At 41.0% G+C, this 14260-nt stretch overlaps 1 protein-coding gene across 2 annotated transcripts in view; it reads right to left on the reverse strand.

The window, feature by feature from the left end:
- AMMECR1 (AMMECR nuclear protein 1) overlaps nucleotides 1–14260 on the reverse strand; it is a 675476-nt gene that overhangs the window by 43522 nt on the left and 617694 nt on the right. For both annotated transcript variants that reach the window (XM_053699304.1, XM_053699305.1), the window contains one exon: nucleotides 7242–7338. In XM_053699304.1, the coding sequence (XP_053555279.1) occupies nucleotides 7242–7338 (97 nt within the window). The remainder of the gene's footprint in view (nucleotides 1–7241; nucleotides 7339–14260) is intronic.

The following is a 14260-nucleotide window of genomic DNA, read 5'->3' on the forward strand; positions in this document are numbered from 1 at the left end:
GTAGATGCAGGTGCAACATCAGCCATAGAAATGGCAGGCCTGAGAAGATAGCCAGAATATAAATAAGCTTTCCTTAGATAAGATTCAAGTTTCCTATCTAAAGGGTCCTTAAAGGAAGTACTATCTTCCATAGGAATAGTAGTACGTTTGGCAAGAGTAGAAATAGCCCCATCAACTTTGGGGATCTTTTCCCAAAACTCCAATCTAACTGCTGGCAAAGAATACAATTTTTTAAACCTTGAAGAAGGGATAAAAGTACCACCAGGCCTATTCCATTCCTTAGAAATCATATCAGAAATAGCATCAGGAACTAGAAAAACCTCTGGAGTAACCACAGGAGGCTTATAAACAGAATTTAAACGTTTACTAGTTTTAGTATCAAGAGGACTAGTTTCCTCAATATCCAAAGTAATCAACACCTCTTAACAAGGAACAAATATACTCAATTTTAAATAGATAAGTAGATTTGTCAGTGTCAATATCTGAGGTATGATCTTCTGAATCAGATAGATCCTCATCAGGAGGAGGATAATTCAGTATGTTGTCGGTCATTTGAAATTTTTATCAACTTTATGAGAAGTTTTAAAAGACCTCTTACATTTATTAGCAGCCAGAATATCAGACAAAGCCTTCTGAATTTGGCGCCAAGTATGACGCACAACACAAAATTAATTTTTTTGGCGCCAACATCCGGAAATGACACTCACGTCATTGCAGACGCAACCTTGTACAAGGAACTTGCGTCAACTAAGACGCCGGAAATGACGAATTTGCGTCTCCGGAAGTACCTTCGCGCCAAAAAAATGATGCAATAAACCACAGCATTTTGCGACCTTGCGAGCCTAATATTGCCCGTGAAAATTTAATGAAAAAGCAGTCAATTTGAAAAAAAAAAAAAAAAATATACCCCAGGTAAGAAAAATATTTTCCTAAATATGTTTTTTCCCAAAATATAAAACTGAAAGTCTGCAAAAACAGAATTTATGTTTACCTGATAAATTACTTTCTCCAACGGTGTGTCCGGTCCACGGCGTCATCCTTACTTGTGGGATATTCTCTTCCCCAACAGAAAATGGCAAAGAGCCCAGCAAAGCTGGTCACATGATCCCTCCTAGGCTCCGCCTACCCCAGTCATTCGACCGACGTAAAGGAGGAATATTTGCATAGGAGAAACCATATGATACCGTGGTGACTGTAGTTAAAGAAAATAAATTATCAGACCTGATTAAAAAAACCAGGGCGGGCCGTGGACCGGACACACCGTTGGAGAAAGTAATTTATCAGGTAAACATAAATTCTGTTTTCTCCAACATAGGTGTGTCCGGTCCACGGCGTCATCCTTACTTGTGGGAACCAATACCAAAGCTTTAGGACACGGATGAAGGGAGGGAGCAAATCAGGTCACCTAAATGGAAGGCACCACGGCTTGCAAAACCTTTCTCCCAAAAATAGCCTCAGAAGAAGCAAAAGTATCAAACTTGTAAAATTTGGTAAAAGTGTGCAGTGAAGACCAAGTCGCTGCCCTACATATCTGATCAACAGAAGCCTCGTTCTTGAAGGCCCATGTGGAAGCCACAGCCCTAGTGGAATGAGCTGTGATTCTTTCGGGAGGCTGCCTTCCGGCAGTCTCGTAAGCCAATCTGATGATGCTTTTAATCCAAAAAGAGAGAGAGGTAGAAGTTGCTTTTTGACCTCTCCTTTTACCGGAATAAACAACAAACAAGGAAGATGTTTGTCTAAAATCCTTTGTAGCATCTAAATAGAATTTTAGAGCGCGAACAACATCCAAGTTGTGCAACAAACGTTCCTTCTTCGAAACTGGTTTCGGACACAGAGAAGGTACGATAATCTCCTGGTTAATGTTTTTGTTAGAAACAACTTTTGGAAGAAAACCAGGTTTAGTACGTAAAACCACCTTATCTGCATGGAACACCAGATAAGGAGGAGAACACTGCAGAGCAGATAGTTCCGAAACTCTTCTAGCAGAAGAAATTGCAACCAAAAACAAAACTTTCCAAGATAATAACTTAATATCAACGGAATGTAAGGGTTCAAACGGAACCCCCTGAAGAACTGAAAGAACTAAGTTGAGACTCCAAGGAGGAGTCAAAGGTTTGTAAACAGGCTTGATTCTAACCATCAGATCCATGTCTGGAATGTCCCACAGCTGAGTGACTTGGGCAAAGATTTCCGGATGGAGTTCCCACTCCCCCGGATGCAATGTCTGACGACTCAGAAAATCCGCTTCCCAATTTTCCACTCCTGGGATGTGGATAGCAGACAGGTGGCAGGAGTGAGACTCCGCCCATAGAATGATTTTGGTCACTTCTTCCATCGCTAGGGAACTCCTTGTTCCCCCCTGATGGTTGATGTACGCAACAGTTGTCATGTTGTCTGATTGAAACCGTATGAACTTGGCCCTCGCTAGCTGAGGCCAAGCCTTGAGAGCATTGAATATCGCTCTCAGTTCCAGAATATTTATCGGTAGAAGAGATTCGTCCCGAGACCAAAGACCCTGAGCTTTCAGGGATCCCCAGACCGCGCCCCAGCCCATCAGACTGGCGTCGGTCGTGACAATGACCCACTCTGGTCTGCGGAATGTCATCCCTTGTGACAGGTTGTCCAGGGACAGCCACCAACGGAGTGAGTCTCTGGTCCTCTGATTTACTTGTATCTTCGGAGACAAGTCTGTATAGTCCCCATTCCACTGACTGAGCATGCACAGTTGTAATGGTCTTAGATGAATGCGCGCAAAAGGAACTATGTCCATTGCCGCTACCATCAAACCTATCACTTCCATGCACTGCGCTATGGAAGGAAGAGGAACGGAATGAAGTATCCGACAAGAGTCTAGAAGTTTTGTTTTTCTGGCCTCTGTCAGAAAAATCCTCATTTCTAAGGAGTCTATTATTGTTCCCAAGAAGGGAACCCTTGTTGACGGAGATAGAGAACTCTTTTCCACGTTCACTTTCCATCCGTGAGATCTGAGAAAGGCCAGGACAATGTCCGTGTGAGCCTTTGCTTGAGGAAGGGACGACGCTTGAATCAGAATGTCGTCCAAGTAAGGTACTACAGCAATGCCCCTTGGTCTTAGCACAGCTAGAAGGGACCCTAGTACCTTTGTGAAAATCCTTGGAGCAGTGGCTAATCCGAAAGGAAGCGCCACGAACTGGTAATGCTTGTCCAGGAATGCGAACCTTAGGAACCGATGATGTTCCTTGTGGATAGGAATATGTAGATACGCATCCTTTAAATCCACCGTGGTCATGAATTGACCTTCCTGGATGGAAGGAAGAATAGTTCGAATGGTTTCCATCTTGAACGATGGAACCTTGAGAAACTTGTTTAAGATCTTGAGATCTAAGATTGGTCTGAACGTTCCCTCTTTTTTGGGAACTATGAACAGATTGGAGTAGAACCCCATCCCTTGTTCTCCTAATGGAACAGGATGAATCACTCCCATTTTTAACAGGTCTTCTACACAATGTAAGAATGCCTGTCTTTTTATGTGGTCTGAAGACAACTGAGACCTGTGGAACCTCCCCCTTGGGGGAAGCCCTTTGAATTCCAGAAGATAACCTTGGGAGACTATTTCTAGCGCCCAAGGATCCAGAACATCTCTTGCCCAAGCCTGAGCGAAGAGAGAGAGTCTGCCCCCCACCAGATCCGGTCCCGGATCGGGGGCCAACATTTCATGCTGTCTTGGTAGCAGTGGCAGGTTTCTTGGCCTGCTTTCCCTTGTTCCAGCCTTGCATTGGTCTCCAAGCTGGCTTGGCTTGAGAAGTATTACCCTCTTGCTTAGAGGACGTAGCACTTTGGGCTGGTCCGTTTCTACGAAAGGGACGAAAATTAGGTTTATTTTTTGCCTTGAAAGGCCGATCCTGAGGAAGGGCGTGACCCTTACCCCCAGTGATATCAGAGATAATCTCTTTCAAGTCAGGGCCAAACAGCGTTTTCCCCTTGAAAGGAATGTTAAGTAGCTTGTTCTTGGAAGACGCATCAGCTGACCAAGATTTCAACCAAAGCGCTCTGCGCGCCACAATAGCAAACCCAGAATTCTTAGCCGCTAACCTAGCCAATTGCAAAGTGGCGTCTAGGGTGAAAGAATTAGCCAATTTGAGAGCATTGATTCTGTCCATAATCTCCTCATAAGGAGGAGAATCACTATCGACCGCCTTTATCAGCTCATCGAACCAGAAACACGCGGCTGTAGCGACAGGGACAATGCATGAAATTGGTTGTAGAAGGTAACCCTGCTGAACAAACATCTTTTTAAGTAAACCTTCTAATTTTTTATCCATAGGATCTTTGAAAGCACAACTATCCTCTATGGGTATAGTGGTGCGTTTGTTTAAAGTGGAAACCGCTCCCTCGACCTTGGGGACTGTCTGCCATAAGTCCTTTCTGGGGTCGACCATAGGAAACAATTTTTTAAATATGGGGGGAGGGACGAAAGGAATACCGGGCCTTTCCCATTCTTTATTAACAATGTCCGCCACCCGCTTGGGTATAGGAAAAGCTTCTGGGAGCCCCGGGACCTCTAGGAACTTGTCCATTTTACATAGTTTCTCTGGGATGACCAACTTGTCACAATCATCCAGAGTGGATAATACCTCCTTAAGCAGAATGCGGAGATGTTCCAACTTAAATTTAAACGTAATCACATAAGGTTCAGCTTGTTGAGAAATGTTCCCTGAATCAGTAATTTCTCCCTCAGACAAAACCTCCCTGGCCCCATCAGACTGGTTTAGGGGCCCTTCAGAACCATTATTATCAGCGTCGTCATGCTCTTCAGTATCTAAAACAGAGCAGTCGCGCTTACGCTGATAAGTGTTCATTTTGGCTAAAATGTTTTTGACAGAATTATCCATTACAGCCGTTAATTGTTGCATAGTAAGGAGTATTGGCGCGCTAGATGTACTAGGGGCCTCCTGAGTGGGCAAGACTCGTGTAGACGAAGGAGGGAATGATGCAGTACCATGCTTACTCCCCTCACTTGAGGAATCATCTTGGGCATCATTGTCATTGTCACATAAATCACATTTATTTAAATGAATAGGAATTCTGGCTTCCCCACATTCAGAACACAGTCTATCTGGTAGTTCAGACATGTTAAACAGGCATAAACTTGATAACAAAGTACAAAAAACGTTTTAAAATAAAACCGTTACTGTCACTTTAAATTTTAAACTGAACACACTTTATTACTGCAATTGCGAAAAAATATGAAGGAATTGTTCAAAATTCACCAAATTTTCACCACAGTGTCTTAAAGCCTTAAAAGTATTGCACACCAAATTTGGAAGCTTTAACCCTTAAAATAACGGAACCGGAGCCGTTTTTAACTTTAACCCCTTTACAGTCCCTGGTATCTGCTTTGCTGAGACCCAACCAAGCCCAAAGGGGAATACGATACCAAATGACGCCTTCAGAAAGTCTTTTCTAAGTATCAGAGCTCCTCTCACATGCGACTGCATGTCATGCCTCTCAAAAACAAGTGCGCAACACCGGCGCGAAAATGAGGCTCTGCCTATGATTTGGGAAAGCCCCTAAAGAATAAGGTGTCTAAAACAGTGCCTGCCGATATTATTATATCAAAATACCCAGATTAAATGATTCCTCAAGGCTAAATATGTGTTAATAATGAATCGATTTAGCCCAGAAAAAGTCTACAGTCTTAATAAGCCCTTGTGAAGCCCTTATTTACGATCTTAATAAACATGGCTTACCGGATCCCATAGGGAAAATGACAGCTTCCAGCATTACATCGTCTTGTTAGAATGTGTCATACCTCAAGCAGCAAGAGACTGCTCACTGTTCCCCCAACTGAAGTTAATTGCTCTCAACAGTCCTGTGTGGAACAGCCATGGATTTTAGTGACGGTTGCTAAAATCATTTTCCTCATACAAACAGAAATCTTCATCTCTTTTCTGTTTCTGAGTAAATAGTACATACCAGCACTATTTCAAAATAACAAACTCTTGATTGAATAATAAAAACTACAGTTAAACACTAAAAAACTCTAAGCCATCTCCGTGGAGATGTTGCCTGTACAACGGCAAAGAGAATGACTGGGGTAGGCGGAGCCTAGGAGGGATCATGTGACCAGCTTTGCTGGGCTCTTTGCCATTTCCTGTTGGGGAAGAGAATATCCCACAAGTAAGGATGACGCCGTGGACCGGACACACCTATGTTGGAGAAAGGAAATATACATAAACCTGACTCATGGCAACTATAACTACAAAACATATATTTAGAACTTTTATATTAATACATAAAGTGCCGCACCATAGCTGAGAGTGTCTTAAGTAATGTAAACATACTTACCGAAAGACACCCATCCACATATAGCAGATAGCCAAACCAGTACTGAAACAGTAACAGTAGAGGTAATGGAATATGAGAGTATATCGTCAATCTATCTACGACCGATAACAGAACCTTTGAAAAGATTTCCTGTGAGGAAAACCATAAAATAAATAGGAGATACTCCCTTCACATCCGTCTGACATTCACTGTACTCTGAGAGGAAACGGGCTTCAAAATGCTGAGTAGCGAATATCACAGAAGAAAATCAAGCACAAACTTACTTAACCACCTCCATAGGGAGGCAAAGTTTGTAAAACTGAATTGTGGGTGTGGTGAGGGGGTGTATTTATAGGCATTTTGAGGTTTGGGAAACTTTGCCCCTCCTGGTAAGATTGTATATCCCATACGTTACTAGCTCATGCCAATTACATGAAAGAAAAATGAACTTCAACAGAGCAGAAAGGTAAAAGACCCACCAGTTCAGAATATATAAAAAAACAATATTTAAGCAGCATCAAAAATGAGACAAAATAATAGACAGTAACTAAATAAAAAGGGACACCACTTAATCCATTAAAGGGAAAATAAACAGTCTAAGACTCTAACCTAAAATATTTAGATAGGCACATAGTTAAAGAAAAACAACAATTGCAATATACTTTACTTTGCTCTTCTTTTGTACTGTAACTGTTTATGTAAATTTTTAGTTTTTCAATCCAGTGAGAACTGGAAGTGCATACTAGTTTTACAAACCGTAATTATCTGATCACTGAAGTAGCTATTTTACAGCGGTACCCAAATGGCATAGGAAAAGGAGATACAAGTCTTAAATAAAAAAAAAAAACAATGCAGACCACAATTGCTTATAAAAGATGTACTTTATGTGCAGACCTTTTCCAATGTAGTTAGTGTTTGTTGAAATATAAACCTACCTTGTCAGTTTAATAGTTTTCCTGAAGTCATTACTGATTGCAGCTTTGTATCCACCTTTCCTCAATAAGGAATCTATTGTTTGTATGTGGTCCCATCCTACAAAAACAAAACAAAATAAAGGACAACTTATTGTGATTGCTAATGCACTGCTGTATTTGCTATACACACACATACATACATACACACACGTAAGTACGTATATATACACACCTCTGGAAAACAATTAAGAGACCACTGCAAAATTATGTTTCTCTGGTTTTAAAAATGTATAGATGTGCGAGTAAAATAAACATTTTTGTTTTATTCTTTAAAACGACTGGCAACATTTCTCCCAAATAAAAATATAGTAATTTCCATGGTACGATTCACAAGGTTGCTTTATTTGCCGATGACACCACAATCTTCATCTCCAAACCTCTACAAACGATACCCAAACTTTTATCCCTTCTAGAGACATTTAGTACCCATTCATACTATAAACTAAACCACAATAAATCTGAAATATACACGCAAGCTTTATCTTAAGACGTCTCCAAATGCCTACACGACAAACACAAATTCATAGTTAACAATTACCAAATTTCCCACTTGGGAGTCAAAATATCTAATACATTCCCCCAAATGATAGATGATAATTACAAACCAATACTTTCGGAACTCCGGTCCTTAAGTCGGAAGTGGAAATTCAAAACTGTCTCATGGCTAGGACGTATTACCGCCCTAAAAATGAGCTACCTCCCCAAACTAACATATGTCTTCAGATCTCTCCCTATTGGGGTCCCTCTGTCTCTTTTTCTACAGCTTCAGAGTGCATGTACCAAATATATTTGGCAGGGCAAACCTCCTTGTATAGCCCATAAACATTTGCAGTATCCTAGAATGCATGGGGGGTAGCCTCCCCGTCCATATCTAGATACATTGAGGCGGCAATGCTCACACACACACACATCCCAGTGGGGCGTAAAGGACTTAGATAGTAAATGGAGGAGCATTGAACAGGCCTCTCTACCATATGACCTGTCCCTGAGGGACTTAATATGGACACCTCCACACTGTAGGAAACTCCTCAGTGTGATGAACCCGGTAATCCGAGAATGCCTAGCAGCTTGGGAACAATTACGACACTATAAACAGGTGGCCCCCCCATCCGTCCCCAATAACCACTATTGCCGGCCTCCTAACGGGCCTGCTGGACTCGCACCCAGTATCCTGGGCTAAGCTGGGTCTCTTAAAAGTAGCGGACTTATGGTCCACGACTCCCCAAGGTGCTTATGTGGAATTCACTCAAATCAAAAGCCCCCTGCCCGTCCCACCATACATGACTTTTGAACACAGGGTAATCAGCTTGTCTAGATGGGGCTTTAAGCCCTCATCCTCACGCCAGTTAACAATATGGGAAGCCAGGTGGCAGCAGGGGCTTCAGTTAGGCAAAGTGCTATCCCTACACTACACTCTGATGGAAGGCGCGACTCCAGGTGATAAAGCCCCACACATCCTTAAATGGGAGCAAAATTTTAATTTGTCAGTTCCCACTAAGGAATGGCACCGCACACTTTTGCTCACGAAAAAAGCATTGCATTGTGTCACTATATACGAAACCTACATCAAACTCCTCATGCACTGGTATTATGTTCCAGCAAGGTTAGCCAAACTTTTCCCCACGACTTCCCCAACCTGAGGGACTGTGCTCACATAGGAGACATGACCCATATGTGGTGGAATTGCCCTAAACTTAAACCGATCTGGAAGAAGTGCTTTACCACACTAACATACATGGGAATCACCCTGCCCAGGACCCCAGAGGTAGCCCTCTCTCATTTAGGAACATGTAAATTGCCCAGACACTATGGCATACTCTGTATACACCTATTCTCAGCCGTTAAACTCTATAGCCAAAGCGTGGAAAAGATCGAGCCCTCCTGCATGGTCGGACGTTTCCTTAATGGCGTACACTTATTCGATGGAAAAAAAACATTACACTATGGAAAAATCCGACTTTTTTGAATTAATATGGTCAGAATGGAAATGTAGCTTTGATACCCTAAGGCTCCCCAGCTTTGAGAGGGCCTAGTCCGCATGTAAAGCTTTACCACAGCCCATATCCCAACCATATAAGTTCTATGCCCCCCCCTGCTCCCTCCCCCTTCCCATTCATTATTGGATCATATTGATAGATCCAGCTAGCTCCCCTAGGAGTATGGAGGAGAGCTTGGATCCTCAATGTCATATTGTTCTTACACTTGTTATTCTGAATCTATATTCATGTATGCATATGTGACTCTGTACTTGTAGTACGCTTTGGTCGTACAGCCGTTTTTCTTTCTTATCTAACGAAAAATCAAAAAATATTTGCAAAAAAAAAAAAATATATAGTAATTTAGAGCAAATTTTTTTTTTAATAAAAATAGCAGTGTTTTCAGACCTCTAATAATGCAAAGAAAACAAGTGTATGTTAATTTTTAAACACAATATTTATGTTTTAACTTACCAAGAGTTCAGAAATAAATATTTGGTGGAATAACCCTGATTTTCAATCACCGCTTTCATGCATCTTGGCATGCTATCCACCAGTCTTTCACATTACTGTTGCGGCGCAAAAATGCAAGCTGCTCTGCTTTGTTTGATGGCTTGTGACCATCTATCTTCCTCTTGATCACATTCCAGTGATTTACAATGGGGTTCAGGTCTGAAAATTGGGATGGCCATGACCAAGTCTTGATCTGTTGGTCCTCCATACACAGCTTGATTAACCTGGCTGTGTCACATGGAGCATTGTCATGCTGGGGAAAAAACAATCCTCAGAGAGGGGGAACATTGTCAGATAAGGAGGAAGCAAGTTTTCCTCCAGGATAACCTATGTGGCTTGATTCATGTGTCCTTCACAAAGATAAAGCTGCCCGATTACAGGTCATCAACTGATTTGGCTTAAGGATCCATTAATCAAGCCACGTACAAGTTTAACCTTGAATAAAACTTGCTTCCTTCTGCTATGACAATGTTCCCCAACTCTGAGAATTGGTTTTTCCAGCAGTACAATGCTCCATTCAATACAGCCAGGTCAATCAAGGTGTGGAGGGAAGAACACCAGATCAAGACCCTGGCATGGCCATCCTAATTTCCAGACCTGAACCTCATTGAAAATCTCTGGAATGTGATCAAGAGGAAGATGGGTGGTCACAAGCCATCAAATAAAGTACAGTTGCTTGAATTTTTGGACCAGGATCGGCATAAAGTCCCCCAATAGCAATGCAAAAGACTGGTCATGAAACCTGTGATTGAAAATCAGGGTTATCCCAGCAAACACATTTCAGAACTGCTGCGAAGTTAAAAAAAATAAAATATGAACGTTTTCTTTTAATTATTTGAGGTCTGAAAACCCTGTATATTTTGTTATTTTGACCAGGTGTCATTTTCTGCAAATAAAGGGTCTAAATGACAATATTTTTATTTGGAATTTGGGAGAAGTGTCAGTAGTTTACAGAATAAAACAAAAATGTTCATTTTACTCACACATACCAATAAATAGTAAAACCAGAGAAAATTATAATGTTGCAGTGGTCTCAATTTTTTTCCAGAGCTGTGTGTGTGTGTGTGTCTATATATATATATACATATATATATATACACATATATATATACATATATATATATATATATATATATATATATATATATATATATATATATATACATATATATATATATATACACATATACATATATATACACATATACATATATATACACATATATATATATACACATATATATATACACACATATATATATACACACATATATATATACACACATATATATATACACATATATATATATATATACACACATATATATATATATATATACACACATATATATATATATATACATATATACATATATATACACACACACACACACACACACACACATACACACACACACACATATATATATATATATATATAAACACACACACAGTAATATTTACTGGAGTCTGTATCAACATTCAGTATTTGCATACCTTATTCCCTCCTGTTTAACAGGCATATATACAATTTTTTTTTTACTAAAATACAGAACTGGCAGTTTCCCTACTCTTTAAAATCACAGAATCTTTCGAATATGACACTAAAGAGAAAGAACACACTTTTTTTTTTACAATGTATTTAAAAATAATATCTTGTAAAGACCCCTTTTTGTGTTCATGATATTCCTGGATTACATTCATCACTGCTTCATGTTTGCAAAACATTGCAAGTAGTAAGCCAATAGTACAATCTTGCAAATCTGCATTAATGTGTGCTGCAAGTATGAACTATATAAAATATTTTTTTTTTAATTATTTTTGTCACAGAAAGATTACAACATATATTATAACATATAACCCCCTCCACAAATTTTTGTTTATATAGACACATCTCTCTCTCTATATCTATAAACACACACCCTGTAATATTTTAATGGTGTCTGTATCAACATTCAGTATTTGCATAGCTTATTCCATCCTGTTTAACAGGCATATATACTATTATTTTTTTTACTAAAATACAGAACTGGCTGCTTCCTTACTCCTTGAAAAAAAACACAGAATCTTTCGAATATGACAGAGAAAGAACTCCCTTTTTTTCTTTACAATGTATTTAAAAACAAAAACACACACACACTAAATCAATACAGCTACAGGGGTTAGCATTGATCACATATTTGGCCAAATACATTCAGGAGGTTCTTCTAAAATTAATTAGTAAGCTATAATAACAGAATTTATGTTTACCTGATAAATTACTTTCTCCAACGGTGTGTCCGGTCCACGGCGTCATCCTTACTTGTGGGATATTCTCTTCCCCAACAGGAAATGGCAAAGAGCCCAGCAAAGCTGGTCACATGATCCCTCCTAGGCTCCGCCTACCCCAGTCATTCGACCGACGTTAAGGAGGAATATTTGCATAGGAGAAACCATATGATACCGTGGTGACTGTAGTTAAAGAAAATAAATTATCAGACCTGATTAAAAAACCAGGGCGGGCCGTGGACCGGACACACCGTTGGAGAAAGTAATTTATCAGGTAAACATAAATTCTGTTTTCTCCAACATAGGTGTGTCCGGTCCACGGCGTCATCCTTACTTGTGGGAACCAATACCAAAGCTTTAGGACACGGATGAAGGGAGGGAGCAAATCAGGTCACCTAAATGGAAGGCACCACGGCTTGCAAAACCTTTCTCCCAAAAATAGCCTCAGAAGAAGCAAAAGTATCAAACTTGTAAAATTTGGTAAAAGTGTGCAGTGAAGACCAAGTCGCTGCCCTACATATCTGATCAACAGAAGCCTCGTTCTTGAAGGCCCATGTGGAAGCCACAGCCCTAGTGGAATGAGCTGTGATTCTTTCAGGAGGCTGCCGTCCGGCAGTCTCGTAAGCCAATCTGATGATGCTTTTAATCCAAAGAGAGAGAGAGGTAGAAGTTGCTTTTTGACCTCTCCTTTTACCAGAATAAACAACAAACAAGGAAGATGTTTGTCTAAAATCCTTTGTAGCATCTAAATAGAATTTTAGAGCGCGAACAACATCCAAATTGTGCAACAAACGTTCCTTCTTTGAAACTGGTTTCGGACACAGACAAGGCACGACTATCTCCTGGTTAATGTTTTTGTTAGAAACAACTTTTGGAAGAAAACCAGGTTTAGTACGTAAAACCACCTTATCTGCATGGAACACCAGATAAGGAGGAGAACACTGCAGAGCAGATAATTCTGAAACTCTTCTAGCAGAAGAAATTGCAACCAAAAACAAAACTTTCCAAGATAATAACTTAATATCAACGGAATGTAAGGGTTCAAACGGAACCCCCTGAAGAACTGAAAGAACTAAGTTGAGACTCCAAGGAGGAGTCAAAGGTTTGTAAACAGGCTTGATTCTAATCAGAGCCTGAACAAAGGCTTGAACATCTGGCACAGCTGCCAGCTTTTTGTGAAGTAACACAGACAAGGCAGAAATCTGTCCCTTCAAGGAACTTGCAGATAATCCTTTTTCCAATCCTTCTTGAAGGAAGGATAGAATCTTAGGAATCTTAACCTTGTCCCAAGGGAATCCTTTAGATTCACACCAACAGATATATTTTTTCCAAATTTTGTGGTAAATTTTTCTAGTTACAGGCTTTCTGGCCTGAACAAGAGTATCAATAACAGAATCTGAGAACCCTCGCTTTGATAAGATCAAGCGTTCAATCTCCAAGCAGTCAGCTGGAGTGAGACCAGATTCGGATGTTCGAACGGACCTTGAACAAGGTGGTCTCGTCTCAAAGGTAGCTTCCATGGTGGAGCCGATGACATATTCACCAGGTCTGCATACCAAGTCCTGCGTGGCCACGCAGGAGCTATCAAGATCACCGACGCCCTCTCCTGATTGATCCTGGCTACCAGCCTGGGGATGAGAGGAAACGGCGGGAATACATAAGCTAGTTTGAAGGTCCAAGGTGCTACTAGTGCATCTACTAGAGTCGCCTTGGGATCCCTGGATCTGGACCCGTAGCAAGGAACCTTGAAGTTCTGACGAGAGGCCATCAGATCCATGTCTGGAATGCCCCACAGTTGAGTGATTTGGGCAAAGATTTCCGGATGGAGTTCCCACTCCCCCGGATGCAATGTCTGACGACTCAGAAAATCCGCTTCCCAATTTTCCACTCCTGGGATGTGGATTGCAGACAGGTGGCAGGAGCGAGTCTCCGCCCATTGAATGATTTTGGTCACTTCTTCCATCGCCAGGGAACTCCTTGTTCCCCCCTGATGGTTGATGTACGCAACAGTCGTCATGTTGTCTGATTGAAACCGTATGAACTTGGCCCTCGCTAGCTGAGGCCAAGCCTTGAGAGCATTGAATATCGCTCTCAGTTCCAGAATATTTATCGGTAGAAGAGATTCTTCCCGAGACCAAAGACCCTGAGCTTTCAGGGATCCCCAGACCGCGCCCCAGCCTATCAGACTGGCGTCGGTCGTGACAATGACCCACTCTGGTCTGC

The sequence above is a fragment of the Bombina bombina genome, chromosome 1, assembly GCF_027579735.1.
Source record: "Bombina bombina isolate aBomBom1 chromosome 1, aBomBom1.pri, whole genome shotgun sequence".
Taxonomy (NCBI): domain Eukaryota; kingdom Metazoa; phylum Chordata; class Amphibia; order Anura; family Bombinatoridae; genus Bombina; species Bombina bombina.